The 24,482-nt window shown below is 35.0% G+C and overlaps 3 protein-coding genes across 6 annotated transcripts; 2 read left to right on the plus strand and 1 right to left on the minus strand.

Moving 5' to 3' along the window:
- Window positions 1–1,125: 1,125 nt before the first annotated feature.
- On the plus strand, window positions 1,126–4,378 carry LOC115988715. Of its 2 annotated transcripts, none has more exons than XM_031112325.1 (2): window positions 1,126–1,647; window positions 3,907–4,378. In XM_031112325.1, the coding sequence occupies exon 1, from the start codon at window positions 1,255–1,257 to the stop codon at window positions 1,639–1,641; it is 387 nt and encodes a 128-aa protein (XP_030968185.1). In that variant the 5' UTR covers window positions 1,126–1,254; the 3' UTR covers window positions 1,642–1,647; window positions 3,907–4,378. The 2 variants fall into 2 exon arrangements, with proteins under 2 accessions (XP_030968185.1, XP_030968186.1); XM_031112326.1 differs by having other exon boundaries at window positions 1,126–1,643.
- Window positions 4,379–6,479: 2,101 nt separating this feature from the next.
- On the minus strand, window positions 6,480–10,029 carry LOC115991454 (ras-related protein RABA1f-like). The gene is made up of 3 exons (XM_031115149.1): window positions 9,908–10,029; window positions 9,576–9,821; window positions 6,480–7,238 (listed from the first exon to the last, which is right to left on the minus strand). Exons 2-3 carry the CDS (start codon window positions 9,794–9,796, stop codon window positions 6,806–6,808), a joined length of 654 nt encoding a protein of 217 aa, XP_030971009.1. The 5' UTR covers window positions 9,797–9,821; window positions 9,908–10,029; the 3' UTR covers window positions 6,480–6,805.
- Window positions 10,030–12,897: 2,868 nt separating this feature from the next.
- Window positions 12,898–22,614, plus strand: LOC115991453 (IQ domain-containing protein IQM5-like). 3 transcript variants are annotated; one of them, XM_031115147.1, is made up of 4 exons: window positions 12,917–13,890; window positions 21,350–21,438; window positions 21,550–21,637; window positions 22,025–22,614. In XM_031115147.1, the coding sequence occupies exons 1-4, from the start codon at window positions 13,729–13,731 to the stop codon at window positions 22,271–22,273; spliced, it is 588 nt and encodes a 195-aa protein (XP_030971007.1). In that variant the 5' UTR covers window positions 12,917–13,728; the 3' UTR covers window positions 22,274–22,614. The 3 variants fall into 3 exon arrangements, with proteins under 3 accessions (XP_030971005.1, XP_030971006.1, XP_030971007.1); XM_031115145.1 differs by lacking the exon at window positions 22,025–22,614 and having other exon boundaries at window positions 12,898–13,897; window positions 20,787–21,438; window positions 21,550–21,623; XM_031115146.1 differs by lacking the exon at window positions 22,025–22,614 and having other exon boundaries at window positions 12,898–13,890; window positions 21,550–21,623.
- Window positions 22,615–24,482: the final 1,868 nt, after the last annotated feature.

The raw sequence follows: 24,482 nt of genomic DNA on the forward strand, positions 1-24,482 counted from the left end.
CGACGGTCTGATTTGGAAATCCAACATACTGTCACTACCATTAGAATCTCAAGATCATTTTTATGATATGCAATGAATGAATTAATGAATGTAATGCAATCATGAATTTTGGGTATATGATTGGTCATTCTAGTCATCTTTTTTGATTAAATTATGGGTGCAAAATCGAGTGTATACAGTTACAAATTTATAAAATTAAATTTGAAGCCCATATAAATAATTTTTTTATATGTGCATACATTATCATATATACTTAAATCAAATCTTATTCTCATGAACTTGTTTCTATTAATAGTTGAGTTCCTTGAGCATAAACTTAAACTTAAGCTTGACTCACATGCTAAATAAATATCTTTTTCTGGATCGATGTTTATCATTCATTCACAAGCCTACTTTTGAAAAAATAAAATGGTAAAGTTACTGCAAATTTTACTACATAAGTTATTGGAAATATAAGGAGATCTCAATTGAGTTACGAGACTTTTAGGTAAAAACAGGAACAAAAGACTAAAAATTACAATTTATACCTTTAAAGTTTGGAATAAATTACAATTGTCCTGACATTGCATATCTTTTTTATTTAAACCTTGCTGTCCACGTGTTGTGATGAGGTCTTCATTCAATATCATCTCAATTCTAAACGAGGTAGATTTATAGACCTAAATTTTGAAACTTTAGGGGTAAAATAAAAAAGTTACCCCAAATTTCAAGGATATAAAATTATAAATTACAATTTAGTCAAAATTCCTAAACTTTAATGTTCAAATTGCAAATTTACTCGGAATACAAACATAGCTAGGTCTTTGTTTGAGAACAATTTATCTTTTTTTTTTTTGGTTGCTAAAATTAGGTTAAAATATACTTGTATTTATAATAAAAAAAAAGTGAGGAAAAAAAAAATAAAGGTGAAGTTTCAAAAAGCAAGTTAAAAGTTGACTTATACGCTCAAGTGCAGATTGAGTAAATTTTCATTTTCTTAAAAAAAAAAAAAAAAAAAAAAAAAAAAAAAATTGCCAAAAAGGCAAATACCTGCAGCCATTTGTCCCCAATTGAACAGGTGGCACATCAGAAGGAGATATGCATAACGGATGAACATTCATGGTATATATAGAAACAAACACTCATCAATCCCACTTTATATAACCTTAGATTCTGATTTATAGGCAAAGCAATCTCACTCTTGGGTTTTCAGCAAAGCACGCACAAAGGGAACAATTTGTTTGAGCTCTCTAGTCTCTCCCTCTCTCACTAACTATGACTGATCATCACCAGGACCCCAATCAAAAACTTCCATCTTCTTCTAAGAAAACTCCCACTCAAATCAACAACCCCAACACCGAAGCCAACTTCTCGGGTCAAAACGTCCGATACCGGAACCCGCCAGACGCAGCGAATCCGGACCCGGCAACGCTCCGGGAGCAATGGAAGTTCGCCACTAGACAATACGCCAAATGGTACTCTCATGCTTGGGGCACCGCCATTCTTGCTGGTTTCTCCTTCTTTGCACTCGGTTGGATCATCAAGGGCTCTAATCCTCTGCCTTCTTTCCACGATAAGCCCCCTGAGTCTTCCTCCGATTCTTCTTCTTCTTCTTCTTCTTCTTCCACCTCTGCTAATGATGCAAATGAAGCTCGCCGGTGATGGTGGGTGAGTTCTCTGTTCAGTTGTTTTGGTTATTTTGCGTTTTGGGTTTCTGGGCATGTTGGATTTGAGGGGACCTTTGATGGGTTTCTTTCAAATTTGAATATTGTGTTTGCTATTATGTGAATGATTGATCGTTTTATTTGAAAAATGGACTTTGGGGTTGGGAAATAGTTATTGGTTAATTCTTATTTCAATATTTAGGATTGAATTTGGTTTTTGTCGAATGGGTGGGGAGGGTTTGGTTGTTTGTTTGAATTGTTCAAGTTTTAAGCCTTTGGATTAAAACAGTGAGGGCTTAGTAATCTAATTAACCATAAAGTATGCTCATGATGCTAGAGGAAAGAACTACAAAAAGATATATATAGTTAAGTGGTGGAGTTGAAGGCTGAAATCAACTTTAGGTTTAATAGGGTAGAGGTGTTAATGGTAATGATGAGTTCTCCAGTATTTCAGCATTCTTGAGTCATAAGCACTCGCAAATTTAATGTGCCCTTAGGTTTGTAGATACTAAATTCTTAAATGGTTATGGCCTGTTGAGCTAATGTAATTTAGTTACACAAATATGTCACTTGATTGATTTAAATTGTTGAGTTTGAAAGGGCGGCCATTCTTGCTACTAGTTTGTAGTTTTGTGCCTGCTACCTTGTAGGACATTGGTTAGCATGCCCGGTGCCAATGTCCTTAGGTACCATATTAGGGAATAGGATAGCAAGTCTTGCTTTTGCACCTATTTGTAGACATAATAGGATTTTCAAAGGTCAATACAATCTGCTATATGGCACTTTGAGCCTGATGGCTAAATCTGCTTCAAATTGGAGAGAGAGAGAGAGGGGGGGTTCTCTCATGGTTTGTCCCCTACAGGTTTGTTAGTATGTGGATTCAATGTCATTCTCTTTAGGAGTTAGTCTTAATGTATAAAATAGCATTTTAGTTTTCATATGGTTGAGTTGGATTTACAGCTTGAAGTCTTGCCATTAAAATAATTCAATAAACAAATCATGTGAAAGAAGTGCTTGCTGGAATCCACAATCCAATCATCTCCTTCATAGCTTGAGGAGTTTCCTGTCTACTGTGACATATTATTGACTGTTTTCATGCTTGTTCTGTAATATTATTGAGTGAATGATTTTTTCCCCCTCCATTGACAATATGTTTCATGGTACTGCTCCTTCAAAGAAGATATTATAAAGTATCTAACGATGCAGTAACTCTATTGCACCCCAGCCAATTGAGTTTTTTCTTGGAATTTTTTTCTTCCCTTACCATACTTAGGATGAGGCCTGGGTTTGTTTTCCTTCTTCTGTAAATCAAATTATTTAATTAATTCACATAAAAAGATCATTGATTCTTGTTTTTCTTCTGCTTGTTATACTTGGCACTGGATTTTCAACAAAAGCTCGGTGGTTAAAATGGTTGTCAACTGTCACTCTCCAGTAATTACACTTTCTCTGAATGAGTAATCGTCACTATGTCAAAGAAATTCACATCATGCCCTTTCCAGAAGGGACCTTGTGCAGTGTTATCTGCCAAGAGAAACCTTCTGAGCAGGAAAAAATCATCAATTCATGCCCTTTCTACAAGAAAGTCTTAAATGGGATGAACTTGAGAAGTCTGATTGGCTAGAGCTTATAAGCTCAAATTTTAGCTTTTATATACAACTTTTTAAAACCTCACTTTTTCTTACTTTTTCTCAAATTTTCAAAATATGAGTATACTTTAGCATACTTTCAGCAAAAAGCTAAATTAGCTGTTTCCAAACGTACACTTCAAAACCTCACTTTTTCTTATTTTTTCTCAATTTTTCAAAGTACAAGTATACTTAAGTACACTTTCAGTAAAAATTTTTGAACAAAAAGCTAATTAAACTGTTCCCAAATGTACACTTCAAAAGTTCTGGTGTTTTTCCAAGTCCATGCTTTCTAATCTACTTAGGCTCCATTTCAAGTAAAATGAAGAGGATCCTGTTCCCTCCTAATCTCTCTCTCTCTTCCTCCCACTGCTTCCCAAACCCAACCCCCCCCCCCCCCCTTCCCCTCTCCCGGGGGCATGTGCACACGCATAAAGCAGTTCTATGCTGCAACTAATGAAAAACTAAACTCGAGGGATGCCAGGAAATAGATTGCAGAAGAATAGGTTGTACTTCAGTTTTTACATTTATTTATGTGGAATTATATAAATTGCTAACTATTATGCAATATGATAGCTCTTCATGCTGCTCTGTTCACATTACTGTATATAATTATGATGGAACAATGATTGCAGATGCCACAGGCCCACAGCAATTAGGAAGAGAGCCATTCCATCCGTGGGTCTAACAACCGAACCTTTAACTGGTCTTGGTGTACAGTATCTTGAGAGCGTCATACTGTGTTTCTTTCCTGGGTAATGGAGTAGATCAGTTTGCTGTTGGTGCACCATTACTATTCTGGATAGTCTTCCAAATTTGGTTCTCGGCCTTGTATAAATTCTGACACTGTATGTTTATCTTGAACAATTGTATGACATGGTCTGCTGTCAAAATTTCTTAGTTCTGAAGCTTTTTGGGGAAATCTTTGCCTAAAAAAGCTTCCATTCCAGTTTGGATTCTTTGTTAGTGTAAAAATAAAGAAAACAAGAGGATAAATAAGCAGAAATGTTCTGCTCTTCTGTACAGAATAGGGACAACTTGCGTGACAGGGTCGGTTCTGATTCTCTATTCCAAGTTTTCATTAATTTACGAAAGTTTTCTACTCTATTTTAAGCTTTGGAAATGTAACAAAAAGTGTATCAAAAATAAAAAGAAATGTAACAAAAAGCATAGCTTATTTGTCTTATTTGTTAAAAGCTGGCAAATATGCTAATGAAAAAAAAAAAAAAAAAGCTAGCCCAAACTCATTTCATCCATCGGTAATTGTTCCCTCACTCATTGATGTGCATATCATACACATAACATTCATAATTCACACTTGATGTTCTCATACATTTAAACGTGAAATGAATGATGTGTATGGATAATGTACAATAAAAATTGTGAGAATAAATATCTTTTTCATCATTTTCAGGGGAGAAGTCTACAAAAGATAGTGGATTGTGACATTCCTTACCCTCTTTATTTTCAATGAGAAGTTTGGATACGGTTGTCGGCGTAAAGTTGGAACCAGAGTTCCCAAGTTCCATATTTCAGCCATATGAAGCAATTCAGGAAATACTCCTCCCCAAAGATAGTCTTGAAATTAACATTCTATAGCAATCACAACCTCTTGTGCCATGTTCTTCATTGCTGTTGCTTAGAACTCGAAAGACAACCTGATTTCATGCAGCTTGAGAAATATTTCCTAGCCAGACATCTTATTACAACCAAGCATAGAATTATCGAAAATGATTCCTATTAAGACATCTAACAACCAATCATAGAATCATCCCAATCAGTTGAGGTTGTTCCAGTGCAGATGTTTTTGATGAAACGTACTTTATCAATTTATTCAAAAAAGCTTCTGTAAAAATTTATAGTTGTTGATAACTGATTATGTACTTAACGATTTTCCTTTCTTTCTTTCTTTCTTTGTTTTTTATTGTTTATTTTTATACCAATATACATGGTTTCATCCCGTACTGTTGAAAGGCATTTGTATGAAGTCTTTTAAAATGCAAGAAATTGAATTGATCTGCAAGCATCGGTCTCTTATAAACGATGATAAGGTGATTGTTGAATATTCAAATTTTATTCAAAAATCAAAATCAAAATTCCATTTAAACACCAAATAAATATTACATTGAATTTTTTTTTAAAAAAAATGTAATATATATACTTACTAAAATTTTGAAAGGTTTGGCCTCCCTAAAAAGTAAAAAATATTCATTGACCTTTTTTATTGTAAAATTTATTCTTATATTTTCTAAAATTTTGGATCATTCATGATTTTAAAGAATTCATTGGTTCCATTGTAAATTGTCTATTTATTTCGTAACTTACCTATGTTGAAAATTAAAATTTTCAAAAATTTCACTATGAAGTAGTATATTATATACAAGTTGATATTTTTGTATCTAATACATGAGTAAATTCCATTTACACCCCCTGAGGTTTGGACTAATGCCAACTAGGTCCAAGATTTTTCAAAATTAACTAATTTAGTCCCTAAAACTAGTTTAGTTCCTAAAACAGTTGAGAAAAAATAACTAACTATTTAGGGACTAAGTTGGCTTTAGAGACCAAATTGGTTAATTTTGAAAAGTCTTGGACTTGGTTGACATTAACCAAAACCTCAGGGTATGTTAGTGGAATTTGCCCCTAATACATTTATGAATTATGATTAACTCTGCCATTAGATGTGTGTGTGCGTGCGGAGCATGGTTTGTCTTGACTAATATATCAATATCCTATTACTCGTCCCCACCTAGCAAAAATTTCTAGTTCCGCTCGATTGAATGGAACCATGAGCCTAATTCTAACTTGTTCATGATGGTACATCAATACATCATCCCCTCTCATTGACTAGAGAAAAATTTGAGGGAGAAGAGCTAAAATTGTACGGCTCTATGACTATGAGGTTGAAATGGTAATTGTCTAAGACCCAAATTTTGTCCGTATACCCTCTGCTGGCTGCTGGAAGCAAATTGCAAGTGGTTCTGGGGGGTCTGCCAGGATAAAATCTAATCCGACAGTCCACAATAAATTATAATAGGTCACAACATCATCACCATCATCATGAATTAAAAAACCATAACAAAAATACGTGGTATGGACAGTTGAGACAATGCACTACTTTTTTGGTCTCTACCAAACAAATTAGCTGGGTCAAAATCTAATAACAGCAATCAAACGTTTACACATACATGTCTAACAAGACATAAAATAAGGGAAAAAAATGATCATTTTCACTTTCCATTCAACCACCAGTCTTTGAACTTTTATAGCCCAAAACGATCAAACTTGATAAAAAACTGAAGCAGCTGAGTAATTTTAGTAATACAAAAAGGGTAAGTGGGGACGCAGGTACTTTAAATTCAATCATAGAAAAGAACAGGCACATATCTTTTGGATCCTAAATTTTCAGCTAAGGTAGACAAGTTCACACTGTAAATATTCTATAGAAATCACTTTTCATTCAGTTGCTGATCTCTACAAAGATATGAACATGGGATAGAATTTCAAAGAGAATGTATTTTAAACTCTCCATGCTCAAGTAGAGCAACATCCAACTTTCTTCACAGCTGATACATCATCCTTGGTTCCAACATTGATTGTTTCTCCTTTGGGTACGGCTGCTGGGTCATCCCCAACCTCCAGGGCCTTCCTGCTTACAACATGATAAATTTGGGTCAGCACTTCTGTGAAGGCATTCTCAACATTCATGGACTCAAGGGCAGATGTTTCCATGAAAAAAGTGTTCTCTCGTTCAGCAAATGCTTTGGCATCTTCAGTGGCAACTGCTCGCAGGTGCCGCAGGTCTGCTTTGTTTCCTACAAGCATGATCACAATGTTGGCATCTGTGTGATCCCGAAGCTCCTTCAGCCATCTCTCCACATTTTCAAATGTAACATGGCGGGTAACATCATAGACTAGTAAGGCACCAACAGCACCTCGATAATAGGCACTTGTGATTGCACGATACCTATAGAAAAGAAAACATGAAATAAGATTGAATATAACGAAGCATTATGATCCAATCAACTAATTATAGCATGATGCAACCATGTTGATGTGGGACTCGGAAGAAGATGTTGCTGCTAGATTTAAGTTGTATTAGGAGCATTTTAATAGAAGATTCTGTATTTCTTATCTTTTGAAGTTATGCAGATTTCAAGAATGAACTATGGGCAATGTTTTGCTCCCATATTGGCTGGGTTGTGGTATAGATGATATCCACTTGATTGTAGGGTTTCATCAAGCCCATAAAAAGGCATTACTATTAAAAAAAGGACACTTTCTCCAGATGAAGGAAAATTTATACTAACTTGAGAACTTTTCTCTTCCTTACCTTTATCTATTTTTGTATCCCCCTATTCTTTCATTTTGAAGACCATAGCATGGATACATCACAGCAATATTGTCACATAATAATAAAGTGCTGAACAAGAAAAAAAAAAAGTTTCATAGTGGTACAAGTCATTCTGAAGCTAGTCACAATGGACAATGACGACGTAGGTTTTAACAGCATATAAATCCAAGCAAGAGAGCTAATTAGATTCAAGGGGAAAAGAAGAGTGTAGGTGGTGATGGGTTGGAATTTGAACAATGTTGCTAATGTCTTGGACAAGAGAAGTACCTTAACTGGTATGAAGAGTCATAATCAAAATCATATTTACCATGATGCACAACTATAAAGAGGCATAAAGAAAAAAGATGCACTTTCCCAATATCAAATTTCTAACCATTACAAAGAATCTTGGTGGAAGGGGGAAGCAGATAGTAGTTAGTTTGAAGAAACGTAAAGAGGTCTTTGAATTAAAGTTGCACATGCAGCCAAAGCTAATTAGGGGAAAAAAGAGAAAAAAAAAAGGGGGTTTGGGGGGGTTGGGGTGGGGACAACAAATATGAGTTCATTTAGAGCTGCATGCCATTAATAGTTTAATAACTAACTGGTTGGAAATAGTTTGATACAATTCCCAAGATAGACAATTTTCCAGAAAGTGACATTAATTTTAGCTTAGGTGATAGGTTAGTCCCTTTAAGTATTCAACTGCGCCAACTATTATATAATAAGATAATTTAGGATTTGCTTTATAATTATGTTAAAGACTTGATATATTATCCTTTTTATATTACTCTCCTCACTTTATTATCTGGGAGGAAATGCCCATTCAGCCTTGGCTGTATTTTTTTCCCATGATTCTTTTACTCAAAGGATCTGTTTAAAAGTATTACCAACAATGCAATGTTCAGAAATGAATGATTGGTGATGATCTAACAACAGAATGCATGACATATTAAAACAGAGATGTGCTCACAACAACCACCTAGTGATTTGCAGACACAACACCACCTTTGTGCAGCGTTCCTTAAGAAATCTAAAAAACGTGTCATTTATCCATGAAAGCAAAACAGCAACACCACCAAAGCACGCCTATTCAACTAACTACATTGTAAAGATCATCATGCATTCAACCGATATGAAAAAGAAATCTATGCAACAATGCCACCAATTACATATAATCTCAAAGGGCAAAGCTTAAGTATAGTTCTTTAGCTCTAGTACATTAAGTTACCTAATTATATTCAAACACATGGTTGAATTGACCAATGAAGCACAAACAACCTTATCTAAATCTATGCAACAAAGTCACCAATTACATATAATCTCAAGGGGCAAAGCTTAAGTATAGTTCTTTAGGTCTAGTACATTAAGTTCCCTAATTATATTCAAACACATGGTAGCATTGAAAACTGAAGCACAAACAACCTTATCTTTTTCTAAGGACAATTAAACACAATGAAGCTATGTGTTTGAATTTAGTTGGGAAGCAAAATGTACTGCACCTAACAAGCTGTACCTAGTTTAACCCTAATCTCAAATATAGCACTGAAAACCTATTTCAATCACAAATAAAATATTCAATTCCCAATTAAAAAAAAAAAAAAAAAACCCTAATGAATTTCTCATTTGTCTTCTAAAGGCTCCATTTCGGTTTCCATATAGAAAATCCGAAGTCCAGCACAAGTATTTAGTTTAGTTAAGTAAAAATTTTTCTTTTTCCTAACAAACCCAATTGCCATTTCTTTTCTTCCCTTCAATTTTCTCCACAACCAAACAAAATCTCAATAGAAGAAAAGTACAACACGCATAAAACCCATATAACCACATGTAACAAATGACAATCAAAAGCAAAAAAAAATTCAAGATCTACGAAGAACCCAAAATTGAAGACCAAGTGCAATTTAAAGATCCAAACTTAAAAACAAAGAAAATAAAATCAGGTAAGATTGAGGGAAATATGAAATGGGTGAGAACCTTTCTTGGCCAGCAGTGTCCCAAATCTGAGCCTTGACAACCTTTTCATCGACACGAATACTTCTGGTGGCGAACTCGACCCCAATGGTGGACTTGGATTCAAGGCTAAACTCGTTCTTCGTGAACCTCGACAACAGGTTCGATTTGCCGACACCGGAGTCCCCGATCAGCACCACCTTAAACAAGTAATCGTAATCATCATCTGCTCTGTAAGCCCCCATTTCATACACAACTCTCTCTCTCTCTCTGTTTGGTATACAAAGAAAATATGAGAGACAATTGTTGAAAAGTAGTATACTATTATTATTTTAAGAAATGGGTTTTTTATTTACTTTTTGTTTCGAAGAGAAGTATATTGTTGCTTTTGTGTTTGTGTTATAGATTTGTGGGCTGCGCAGTGCGAGCTGGAAATATGGAGTTTATTATTGGTTGTTCAAAGATAATATTGTTGTTATAATGGGGAGATTGTAGGAAACTAGCATTAAAAAACTAACTATTCAGTTAGTTGGACCCGTTTGCAAACATTTTGTAGTTCTAACAACTCGAGGCTTAGAGGGTCGATTTAGGGCCTGTAAATCGACCCTCTAAGCCTCGGTTTACGTGAGTTAACATGCGAAAATTCCACGTGGAGTACAAGAGAAAATCGAGTGTCTGAGACTCGATTTCCGCGTGTACTCCACGTAGAAATCGAGTCTATGAGACTCGATTTCGACGTGTTCTCCACGTAAAAATCGAGTCTCTGAGACTCGGTTTCCTAAAGGTTAAACCGAGTCTCAGACAGTCGATTTTTAGACTTCCATTATTCACGCATCTTGGTTTTCCATCATCTCCATCAGCAGAGTATCCGACAGAGTATCTGACAGCCAGGCATTGGTCATGTCTGTTGGGCGCAGAGAATATTTCTAGGCATTGGTCATGTCTTTTTTGTTTTATTTCAAATGTGCAATGTTTGTCTAAAAGAGAAGGTCTTTGGGCGTGCAGAATACTAGCCAGGCATAGGTCATGTCTGTTGGGCGCAGAGAATATCTGACATTGGTCATGTCGTTTATGTTTTATTTTGAATGTGCAATGTTTGTCTAAAAGCTTATAAAGAAAAAGTCTTTAGGCGTGCAGAATATTTGACCAGCTATGCATTGGTCATGTCATGCCCATTTTTATGTCTATTTTGAATGTCCAAAGTCTCTGTGTTTTGTTTTTTGGGTGATTGGTCAGAAAAAAAAAAAAAAACTCTCACACAACTCTCACACCTTCAGCAACTTCTATCACAGAACCTCTCTCAACAACTCTCACAAAACATCATACAACTCTCATAAACTCTCATACATCAGCAGCAAAACATTGCTCCTCTCACTCTCATACAATCTCAGCAGTATATTTGCTCATCCTCATGTCAAGTAAGGGTCTCCTCCTCACTCTCTAGTTGGTTGTTTAGTGTATATAGCTGCTTTAAAAAGTGTTGCTTGCATTGAATTTGTCATGCCATTTCTTGATAAAATATTTGTTTGTATTAAATATTTATATTTGTTTCCTAATAAGATATTTGTTTGTATTAAATATTTATATTTGTTTCCTGATAAGATATTTGTTTGTATTAAATATGTATATTTGTTTCATAATATTATTATTATTTTTTTTGAGTAACCGGCCTGGAAGCCCAAGCAGGGCTCCTTATGTATATTAGTTGGTTGTTTAAATATGTGTATATATATATTTATATTTATATATTTATACAACTATATGTTTAAATATTTATATAAATATATTTTGTATTTATATATTTATACAACTAAATGCAAATATAAATATAAATATAAATATATATTTATATAAATATATAGATTTATATTTATATTTATATTTATATATATATATATATTTATATATTTATATATAATTATATATATTTATATTTATATATTTATATTTATATTTATATTTATATATTTATGTTTATAGATTTATATTTATATTTATATATATATATTTATATATTTATATATTTATATATAGTTATATATTTATATATTTATATATAATTATATATATTTATATATTTATATTTATATATTTATATTTATATTTATATTTATATTTATATATTTATATTTATATTTATATATTTATGTTTATATATTTATATTTATATATTTATATTTATATATTTATACAACTATATATTTAAATATTTATATATTTATATAAATATATAAATAATAGACACATAAGGAAACAAAAAAGAAACAGGTTCAAAGAATTGTGCAACCTCCAACTTTTATGAAATTCCAACCATGAGAAAGACATTATTGAATACAGTAAAAGCTGTGAAAATAATTGGATCACCGGTCCAGTTGCACCTAATTAAGCAGCTGACATTTTTCCATTTTCTAGATGACATAAAGCTGATGACATATTAGCAGATCCGAAACAAATTTACTGTCATGACGGATTTTTTATTGTATGATTTTTATGATTCAGAGTCAAAATTTGAGTTTGTATATCACATCTAGTATATTTCACTGTATATTAATGCCTTGATTTTCAAATTAGATGATATGTCTAATTTGATTGATCATGATCATATTCACATTAGTGTTTTTTTCTTTTTTCTTTTGTCTGATGAACCCTGCTCTATGTTATTTCATTAATAGTAGTGTAATAGGGTATGCCATTAATTTCCGTAGCACTGGAATGATGATATTTTTATTTATATTTTTGTTAGAGCTGAGTTTAAAATTTGTAATGGGGGTGAGTTTTGTTTTTAGTTTTTTTATTTGTTTGAGTGTGTTTGTATGTGATGTGGGGTGAGTATATGCAATTGTTACACTTTTAGATCCGTTGTAATTTTTGTACTTTGAGTAGATAGAAAAAGTTTTGTAATTGATGTTAAATGAAAGAGATAAAATATGTCACTAACATAAATTTCCTTGGCTTGGCTCTCTAATAGGTTCACAATCTTTGAAGAATATTGATATAAATGTATACTTCGGTGGACACCTTCACAATCCTGAAGGGATTGACGGATTCCCATTTAGAGGGGAGGGTATCGAATGCTACTACATGATGTTCCGTCGTAAGTTGAAGACGTTGAATGATTTGAAGAGGAAAATAATGGACGAATTGAAATTGAATCCTGCTTGGTATGACATCAAGATTATTTATCGTTACCCACAAGAAGTCCTTCATGAACGGATAAATTATGGGTATATGGCGATCAAAGAAGATAAACATGTAAAGATGATGTTTAATAGGATCCAGAAAATGCCCCAAGTAAATGCTGCTGAGTTGTATGTAAGTTTGGAGGCGGCTGCAGATAACACTACTGAGGTGGTGCAAGAAACAACTACGGCTTTACAATTTACAGCCCTAGATGATGGATGCACTACAATGGGAGGGTATACGATGGGAGGGTATACTGCACAAGGGTATACGATGGGAGGTTATACGCTCCCATCTCAAGATCATGTTGCTAATACTAGTGAAACCCTCTATCGTGAAGAGACACATTTAGAGGAGGAAGACGAAGACGAAGATCATGTTGCGAATGATGGTGAAAATGTTGAGGTTGTGGATGAGTACGAAGAGAGGATTGAGCAAGGCGACTTTGAGAACGATGTGGATGAACATGAAGTCGTTCCCAATTTTGAAGAGGAAAGTATGGAGGACCATGATGAAGGTGATGCAAATGATGATATTGGTGTCCAGCATAATAGAAATACGACCACTGGCTACAGACCTCCTGCTGAGTCATTCTACTCAAATACTTGGGAAGATATGGTTGATCCTTCACGTCTTCAGATACCATTTGTCTCTACTTGGGAAGATGGGATGCATTTTTCTAAAGGGTTGACTTTTGCAAATAAAGATGCGGTGAAACATGCATTGATAATATACGCAGCAAAGGATAATAGAAATTTTATAATCCGGAGGTCGACCAAAACGAAATTGTGCGCCGCATGTGTTGATGACAACTGCAAGTGGTATGTTGGGGCATACATGAAGACTAAATTCAGTGGTATGTGGATGGTTACGTCTTATGTGGGTCCACACACTTGTATACCCTTTGGCCTAAAAAGAGATGGTAGAATGATGGATTCGCATTTTGTTGCATCAGAAATTGTGGGGAGATTGCAAAAAAATCACACTACACGTATTGATGACCTATGGGAGATCATACGTACTAAGTATAATCATGAGCTTTCTTACTATAAAGTATGGGACGCAAAACAAAAGGCAATTGCTAAGATATTTGGGGATTGGGAGGAGTCTTACCAAAAGTTGCGAAAGTTGTTGTTGGCATACTTGGATGAGGACTCAGGTACCCAGTACAGCTATCACACCATACCTAGGCCAGACGAAGGTACTGCTGTACTACGCTATGTATATTGGGCATTCGCTCCATGCATTGCTGCATTCCAATATTGCAGGCCAGTGATTAGTATTGACGGGACTCATCTGTATGGTAAATACAAAGGGGTATTGATGATTGCAATGGCAACCGATGCTAACCAAAAGGTTTTGCCTCTCGCCTTCGCTGTTGTGAACAAGGAGTCAGGGGCTAGTTGGGGGTGGTTTTTAGAGTGTCTCAGGACTTCCATAGAGCATGTCATACCTAACGATGGAATTTGTATTATTTCTGACCGACATAAAGGTATCAAATGTGCCATTCGAGAGTGGCCTAGACGTGAGGACGGAAGAGAACAGGTATATCACCGATATTGCCTTCGACATGTTGCTAGCAACTTCAACAGACACTTTGATAACCCGATTCTAAAGGCATTGGCCTTGAAAGCTGGATATGCGAGTAATGAAGCTAAATTTCAGTCCATAATGCAAACCATTAAGGAGGCCGAGATTAATTTACTGAGGGGTGTAGACCCTACTGATACGCGGATTGAACGTTATATGCCGTTCACATATCTAGTGAGTGAGGAAGTGGAGAAATGGACCCAGTCACATGATGGTGGAAGACGTTACGGGGCAATGACAACCAATATCTCCGAGTGCTTTAATGGGGTACTTAAAGGTGCCCGCGGTTTGCCCATTGCTGCAATGGTTCATTTCACTTGGTGCAAACTTGTTGCATATTTCCACGATCGACATAAACAAATTACTTCTGATCTCTCTCGAGGTAAGCTGTGGAGTGATTATGCAATGGAGATCTATAGCAGAAATGAGCAGAAAAGTGCAGAACACACTGTGAGGAAATTTAATCATGCAGATGGTGTATATCAGGTGGTTACCCCATACAATGACCGTAGAGGTGGAGGGGGAAACCACAGTCATGAAGTGCGCATATTTGCTAGAACATGTGGTTGCAGAAAGTGGCAAAACTTGAAGATCCCTTGTTCACATGCAATTAAAGTTCTTCAAGTTCTGCATCTCAATGCGACCAACTATATTGACCCATGTTACAGTTTGAACAACGCCATTCTCACATATTCACATAATTTTGTGGTACCAAAGTCAGAGTCTGAGTGGAGGGACGTTTCCGGACCACGATGGGTGCCTGATCCACTGCTGTTGCGGGGCATAGGTCGTCCTGTGAAGTCAAGAATAAGGAATGAAATGGATGGGGTACGGCGAGAACGGGGAAGCCGGAGGGAAGATCCGGACTTGAGGGAGACTCAACCGAGGCAACGATGCGGAGTGTGTCATCAAGAGGGGCATAACCGTAGAAGTTGTCCCAATTCCCGTGGGGCATCGACAAGTGGTACTGCTATAAACTAGGCAAGTGCCCTCACTGTTTTTATATAATATATTCAGAATTTCATTTTCTTATAGTTCTTTGCATTTGGAAACTAATGACCGTATTTTAATTTTTGGCAGGCAAGCGGAAACTCGGTTTTGCTAAGTGACATTGTACGTGGGACTTGTGGTTATCTTCTGTATTGACAAGTGCTAGGTGACTATGTAGAATCTGTTGTATCAGTATGGAGAAGTGCTTGGTGACTATGTAGAGTATGTTGTATCAGTATGGTTTTAGTATGGACAAGTGGTAGGCAAATATGGAGACTATGTTCTATTTATTAGTTGTTATTTTGGTTATTGTTGAATGTTGTTGTAATTGAACTATTTGCTGTCCATTGTACTTGTTACTATAGTTGCGTTGTGCAGCTGCCTATAATGCCAGCAATTATATTACTTTGGCATTAGTAGCTACTACTTTGGCAAATTCAACCACAGGGCCCTCCTTCAAAGCGATGATAGCTAGTATTGAATGTTTTTTGTCCGTTAATAGAGAACCTATAATGGTCATAGTAACTGTTTGAATCCAGCTGTTTGCATATGATGTACGAGCCATTTACCAGTATCATATGCTTGTATCTACTTGTTTACTGCTGCTCATGTTATGTGTTCTGGATCTAGTTTACTGCTGCAGGGGAAGGGAAACCAATTATGGTTTACTGCTGCACGAGTAGGTGCCAAAAACAAAAACAAAAAAAAAAATGGAAAAAAAAAAACCCAAGTAGAAATCGACTCCCTAATAGTCGATTTCCATAGGAAATCGACTCTCTGAGAGTCGATTTGGTATTAAAACACTCCACTTCCACTGGGGATTTCGAGTAGGTGCCAAACACCAAAAAAAAAAAAATCTTTAAAAATAGAAATCGACCATGTTATAGTCGATTTCCATACGAAATCGACTATCAGAGAGTCGATTTCCATAGGAAATCGACTATAAGATGGTCGACTTCCACTGGGGGAATTTTTTTTTTTTTTTAATCCCAAGTTGGGAACTAATTTCAACAGGCAAGTGAAAATGGGTATTTTTATAACTTATTGCTTTAAATATAAACGTATAGATGTAAAAAGTCACGACAGATATAACAATGAACTCAAGTTTCCTATTTTGTGCATAAAACTAAGTACAATGCTGAAATTAAATTGCAAGAGTCAAATTAAATGAATTAGGTTATTTGTCTCCATATATTGCAAGGACATACCTTAATGAAATTTTAGACTAAAGAGAACCACACCAAGTCTAAAAGCTCAAATTTGAAACTTTCTTACTTTATCACATAGGCTTTAATGTAAGACTTTGATAGACGGTATATTGTAACCGTCCTCATCTCAACGAATTCAAACGCCACTCATCTCAACGAATCATGCTATATTATTCAAATATTTGCATTCATATTCACGATAAAATCACAAGGCTGGTACAGTTTAAGTGCCAAAAGAGAAAGAAAAAAATTTGAGTACTGTTTTTTTACACATTAAAACATGTTATTTGAAATATAGTACCAAACACATTGACGTGTCTCTACGCCCCTTAGCATTCCAAGTGTCTCCCTAGTGGTGTAAGACATTCAGCTCTCCACAATCAGATTGATAGATCAACTCATTATTGAAGATTTCAAGCTTCCACTGACCCTTACGTGCCACCTAAAGCCTTGAAGTCACATCCTATGCACTACACATGACACCACCCAAATAGACTTATGGTGGGTTAGGTTGGGTTGTGTTGGTGGGTTGGATACTCCCATTCTTTTTGTGTGCTCCCTGTTACAGCGTCACCATCAACAGGAAGTCCAAGAAGAACCTCCACATCCTGCAGTGTGATGGTGACCTCACCATGCGGCATGTGGAATGTGTGAGTCTCGGGCCGCCATCGCTCCACTAAGGCCGTTATCAGGCCATGATCAATCTCTCTACCCGGAGTCCTGAGAAGTCCCTCCAAACCAAGTGCCTTAATGATATCAATGACTCGATCGTCCACCATTGGCTCTCGATTCGAGAACTCTTCACTACGGGCACGACATTTAAGGGACCCTGGATCCTGCACAAAACGATGCATGGATTAACATATGACAACAAGTTGAGTGCAATAGAAGTTGTTTATAGTATTTATAACACCCACCATGGACTAACATGTGGGGTGGATTAACATACAACTTATAAACATACAACTTATTATTAATTTCTAAAAGCTAGTTAATGACTTGATGCTAACTAAGAAAATTACACTTTAAAGATATTTAGGTCATAAAATCTCTTATTGGCATCAATGTTAAACATTCGTTTTTACCGTTGACTTTACAAAATGCGATGCATGAATCAACCATCAATAGATTCTAACAATATGTTAACACAATAATACAAGAGGGATTTAGAATAAGGACTATTGCACCATGCAATTACCACACTAAGTGAAATATAAAAGTTGATGGGATTTTATATTAAAAAAAATAATATAAAATAACTTTTTTACCATATTATCTTATACATCTCATATGGGTAATGGGTGTGGTAATTTCATGGTGTAAGCCCTAGCTACTAAACCGGATTTCAATGCATACAGGAGGTTTGTTGTTTAGATTTATATGACTATGTCCACGAAGGTACTTATGTTTTTTTCTACTCTTTTTTTTTTTTTTTAATCTATATATTTCGAATCCAAAGCATCCTCTCTTTTTTTTCTCGGTCCATTTCTCTGAACTTTAATACAGTTGCAACTTACTACTGCCTAAGGCATTATACATTCAATTTTTCGAAGTCTTTTGAGATATAGGGCAGGCAAGCAAGCAAGCATGTATTTAGATTCAAATTGTTCATCGAGGATTGAGCAAGATTTTCTAAACCACATTAATTTAGCAGATGACATTCAGAACTGCATTACAATATTTTCATTTTTCTCATTAACCATGGTTTTAAAAGACCAAAGATTAAATGAAAACGACAGTCACTTAGCCCCTACGATACCAATTTTTATTTTATGTGATCAAAATATATCACAATTCCTTCACATGAGAACGGATCCGGGTAAAATCCATTCCCAGGTGGAGTGATATATCTCAATGATACTAAATACCTTCTATCATACGGTTATCAGCCTCAAGATCCACCATTGTATAAAATCTGAAAAAATTGTACATCATGGGTTTGTTGTGAAAATTGATTGTTCAAATTTCTGCAGGAATTTTCCTGCATAATTTCTGCTAAAATGCTTGACAGAAAATTTTATTTTGAATCCAAAGTGTTTGATAAAATGCTTGACAGAAAATTTCTAATTTTTATTTGGTTGTATGATGTAGCAGCCTATATAATTGACATGAGTGAAACAAATTAAATTAGCTACGGGGAAGAAAGTTGTTATTATTTTTACGTGAATAATTTTCTTTTACCTATTGAGGGGTTAAGTATTATTTGGTTGCAAAGTTTTAAATTAATCACCATAATCTACACATATTCTATGTCCTACTAAATGGTAGAAACTCAATTGTTAAAAATAAGCACAAAAAAAGAAACAATAGAATAGTAAAGGTACAAATTAAGAACTAAGTGGGCAGAAAAAATTATGTGGTGTCTCCATTATTTGAAGGTTAGCCTAGAATCTATATAAATAAAAAATTGTTAAATATATTATACGGGTACACCTTTGTTAAAAAATTGTTAAATATGTTGAATCATGTCTACCTCAACCATCATTGAAACTACTTGCTTTATTTATTTATTTATTGGTCAAGTATCATGTACAACTGTCCGCAAGAGCCTTGACAATATCAAAGTGTGTTTGTTGCTTCGCCTAGACATGAATGCAACCTTAGCACTGCTATAGTTAAAATATTATTGAAGATGCTTCATAAGATCAATGCCTTAGTTAGACATTTCGTATGACAAGGGATAGGTTGAAGGAGCTTGATATGCATAATGTATGCTTGCAATTAATTGGTTTACAATCAATTCATGGTTTGCAACAAAATATGCCTACATTCTCCGAAGTTTCTACTATAATTGTAGGTGATTTTAGCAATGAAAATATCCACCATTTATGCTATAATATATGTACAAAAATTTCAAAAACCATTTTACATAAAAGCTTATAGCATTATCCGCGCAACGCGCGGGCAACCTTCTAGTTAAAATACAAATAACCTATTTTCGACTAAAACAAATATTTTTAAATTTTAAATTCATTTAATTAAAACCAAACTAAAGTCCAGGTTCAAAAAACGAAATTCACCACACACAAAAAAAAGTGAAATCTTTAGTGGTGTGTTTTACCTGCCCATTCCAAATGGCTTCTGATCGATGGTTGGGCTGCAACGTCAACACTGACCTGTCAATGGGGCCAGGCTGCGCATGGTTAATCTGTCCAGCATTTGCAGCAGCCATACTGCACAAAAATGATAAGCAATTACCACATACTAGACATTATTGAAAACAAAACAAAAACAACCTAAAAAATATTGTCAATAATAATACATAATGAAACAAGGTATGCATTTGATGTTACATCTAACTTTTTCTTTTATATAGGTTATTTGAACAAACCTCTAACAAAACCACAAAATACAAATAATTATTACTTTCAAGTTGCATCCATCTAATAGGTCAAAAATAGAGCACAAAGGAACAATCTCTGTCCCAAAGCTTTAATTAAGCAACTTGTTGTTGTGTATGTATTGCATGGTTTGCAGAGTGCATATGAGAGAGAGAGAGAGAGAGAGAGAGAGTGTTCAATAATTTGAATAACTGATTATTGACAATTATATGGCATTAGATTTTTTATTTATTACAATATGCAAAATACGAGAAATAATTTTAAAAAAGAATTCAATATGCAAAATAATTTAGTTTAGTTATCTAAAAGAATTCAATATTCAAAATGCTAAAGCAATATTTACGTTTGAAAGAATAAGGAATAACATTGAATGCACCACCTCCTTGGAAATTTGCAACTGTAACTACCTGCATGTTTATGCTTTTATGTTTGAAAGTTTAACTAAAAAGCTAGGCAGTAACTAAAATGCCGTTCTGCCAAGGCTTGTCATGGACATTTATAATTCATTCACTAAAAAGTGGTAGGGCACAACATGGAATAAAGGGAAACAAAAAGAAATTAAGAAATAAAAAAGAAGGCGGCATTTCTAAAAGACGATATTATTGCAAAGAAAGTATTATAATAAATTGACAATTGAAAATATGTATCTTTGTTTCATTTCCTAGGGGAAAGAATCCCATGTGCATGTTGCCATGTTGTTAGATATAGGAACAGGTTGTTTCAACCGGAAGTGATCTAACTAAACTATATCTACAATAATCTATGCAATTAGTTCTGTGTGAAACTATTAGCACATGCTGAAAAGACCAAAGGGGGGGAATCAAACTTTTTCAAATGGGATTTTAATAATGACATTGTACAAGACAGATACCACATATAAAAAATATATGTGGTGGGAGGCAGAAAAGACTTAATGACAAGGCCAAGGGTATTGATGGGAAAGCTCTGTAAGGGTATTGATGCAGGAATAAGATAGGTTTTTTAAGGCTGCACTATTTATTTGCGTTTTGATGGGAAGGCTCCCTCAACCAAAAAAAGAATCTGATACAAGGAAATAAACTTTGTTCTTATGACTTAATTTATGTTTCCAAAATAATTTACGTTTCCATCTAAAAATGGAGAAAGTAATATTTTCCTCAAAACAATCTAATTTTGGTCAAGTGATGGTTCCAATAACGACTGCTGTATTAGATATTAGGAATTTAGGGGACATGTATTCCTAGTCACTTCTCATAATAAGACTTAAAAAAGAGAGTCAAACTTGGCCAATGTATGCTTCCTATATAGGAATTGGTGACTTTTTTTTTGGATGAAATTTCAAATTGAGCTCAAGTTTTGGGCTTTTGAATAGTGGTCTAGCTAAGTACATATCTTCTATGGATTTATATTTTTGGATATTAATAGGTTCCATGTTGTTAGTCCCCAATTAATAGGTAAGGAAGTAGAATCACTGGACTAATGGGCTTTGTTAATCTTTGTTTTTTTTCAGATTGATCCACGCCATCGTTATGGACACAATTTACACTTCTACTATGATGTCTGCTCTGATAGCAAGAGCACCCAACCTTTCTTCTACTGGTACTCATGAAAATTAACTTTTTCTTTCTTGGTATAATTGCTTTTGATTTAGCCTTATCCTTCTTTATCACTGATTTCTAACTTTATTTTTCTCCTCCTCTGAAACTGAAGGTTGGATGTTGGTGATGGTAAAGACCTAAATCTTGAAAGGTGCCTAAGGACTGTTCTACAACGTCAATGCATCGCGTATCTTGGACCAGTAAGTATTACTAATCATACCATCTGTTACTGCATTCCAATAATACACCCCCTCTCCATTTTAAATGTGTTTATTTCATGGTTTAGATTAAATATTACAAATTTAAGTGTATCCACTGCAACATCATTTAAAATTTTAAGTAACATGGCTCTTTATACATTAGATCCAAAAAATAATATCTTAACTGTGAAATGGACCCCCTCCAATCTTGTTTCTTCATCAAATTTGTTGTGTTCAATTTACATGCACACACTCCCATAAGCATCTTTGCAACCTAGATAAGTGCCTACATAGATAACTAAGTGGCTTCTTATGAATGTGGATAAGTGCATATATTTCACTATTTCACTGTTATAACTTTACATTCTCTGTCGTTTGGTATTACAGAAAGAGAGGGAAGCATATGAAGTAATTGTAGAGAGTGGAAAGCTTTTATACAGGCAAACAGGGATGCTTATTAACACAGTTGAGGGTTCTAAGTGGATTTTTGTGCTCAGCACATCAAGGGCTTTGTATGTGGGTCAGAAGAAGAAAGGTGTTTTCCAGCACTCAAGTTTTCTATCGGGAGGTGCTAAATCAGCAGCAGGGAGATTAGTTGCCCATGATGGGGTTCTTGAGGTACTATCTATAACATAGCATAGACACAATTATTGATTTTTCATCATGTTGCAGTTCAATTTCTAAGCCAAATGCATCTCTCTCTCTCTCTCACACACGCACACACACGAACACACCAGCATCTTATATATTGGTCTGTCAAAGAGAAATTTGGATTTTTAAGTGCTTTGCTTATTAAATTGTCTTATTTCATTTCTAAGTGTTTATCTGCACAGCAGTACATTCTACATTTCTTATGGTCTTTCTAAAACCTACCAAAGATGAATCTGAAGCATCTGTGTTATCTGCAATCAAATACCCAAATTCATCCCCTTCAAAGCCACACCACATGTCATGCCATTTTTTTGTCCTCCTTCATCACAATAATATACTCAAACAAAAAAAAAAATAAAAAATACTGATGTTATCTAAAATTCATCCCCGAAATTTGTCTTAATTCGAACATAAAATTCGAATCTAAAAAAGTAAGTAACTGAGAAATGGCATACTTGAAAAATGGGAAGGAATTGAAGCAACAATATGGGAATGAAGAAGAATGCTTCTTATACAAAAAAAAAAAAAAAAAAAAAAAAAAAAAAACAAACAAACAAGAGAGTGACTGAGACTGCACCTTTTGTTTCAGATACCGCGTAGGTGAGCGACAGAGTGACTGAGACTGGGTCGGTGAGTGGGTTGGGGCCGGCGTCGGCGACGGTGACGCTGAGAGAGTGAGAGGAGGAGAGGGTGAGCGAGAGTGTCGATCGGTTTGCTGAGAGCGTGAGTGAGGCGTTTGACTGATGAGGGAGAGTGAGTGGGTGGGTGGGTGACTGGGTTGGGGCTGCCGTCGGCGACGGTGACGCTGAGAGAGTGAGAGAAGGAGAGGGTGAGTGAGGGTGAGCGAGAGTGTCCGTCTGTAGAGGCGTTTGACTGATGAGGGAGAGTGAGTGGGTGGGTGACTGAGAGAGAGCGTTAAATTCAAATATATCCTATTAGAAATCGACCTTCACACACTCGGTTTCCACATGGAAATCGACCTTCACACACTCGGTTTCCACATGGAAATCGACTTTCTGATGGTCGATTTTCAGATGGCTGCCACCTGGCAGTACGCCACATCAGATCGTCACGGACAACCAAAACCGACTCTATGAGAGTCGATTTACAAAGCCCAAAATCGACTGTCATAAACTCGAGATGTTACTAACCCAATTAGTTTCAAAACCGGACCTATTAACTAGATAGTTGGGAAATTAGGCCTATTTTCCAATTTCGTTCTTATAATGGCGATTGTGATGGTAATGGTAGTGGACTGCAGGGTAATTAAACTAACTCTTTTTTTTTTTTTTTAACCTACAATGTGAAATTTCTGATTAGTTTGGCGTAGGGCTGTCCACCATAACCTATAACCCGACCCACTCCGTCCAAGCCGAACTCGAAAACTAGCCAACCCAACATCAGTGATAAAAAATGGTGAGTAAGGCTGGCCCTAAACATTTTGGGAGCTTAGGCGAATAATTAAAACAGGCCCTTCTTTTTTCTTTTTTCTTTTTTTTATATTTATATATTAACAAAATTAATATTTTTATATCATAATACATTTTATTTAAATTTTTTTTCTTGTCCTTTGAGATGCAAACTATCCAATTAAATTTTTGCATTCAAGTTTAACATCTCTTTTTTGAGATTCAAATTGGCTAATTTTTCTTTTTGTTTTTCCCTTTAGTTTTTTATTTTGATTTTTTATAATCCTTTAGTATTATTTTTTCTTTTGTTTTTTTTTGTTTTTGTTTTTCTTTTCAGTTGAAGTCTTTTGTTGTAGTAATTCACAACTAGTCCAAAACGCAAGATTTGGAATAAAAATTAAACACATCCCATAACAAAAATAAAAATAAAACGCAAGATTAAAAAAAATAATAAAAGTAAAAGTAAAACGCCAGCCCACAAATCTCGTTAATAGCAATGTCAACCATAGCCCAAATTTAATAATACTATATTAAAGAAAAAGCAATAAACCCAAAACACAAGGGTCAAAACTAGTGGCAGCAAAGAAAGAGTGCGTCAAAGAGAGAGATATCAGATCTTAGATCAGAAAAGAGATGGGAAAATAAAATTAGATTAGAAAGGAGAAGACCATACCTCAACTGAAACTAATGGTGTGTGAGTGTGGACAATAGATCAAACGAAGAAGAAGAGTAGGTGTGATGCCAAGCCACCAACATAAGGGATTCAAGTTGGGTCAGTAGTAACC

The sequence above is a fragment of the Quercus lobata genome, chromosome 5 (assembly GCF_001633185.2).
Source record: "Quercus lobata isolate SW786 chromosome 5, ValleyOak3.0 Primary Assembly, whole genome shotgun sequence".
NCBI lineage: Eukaryota > Viridiplantae > Streptophyta > Magnoliopsida > Fagales > Fagaceae > Quercus > Quercus lobata.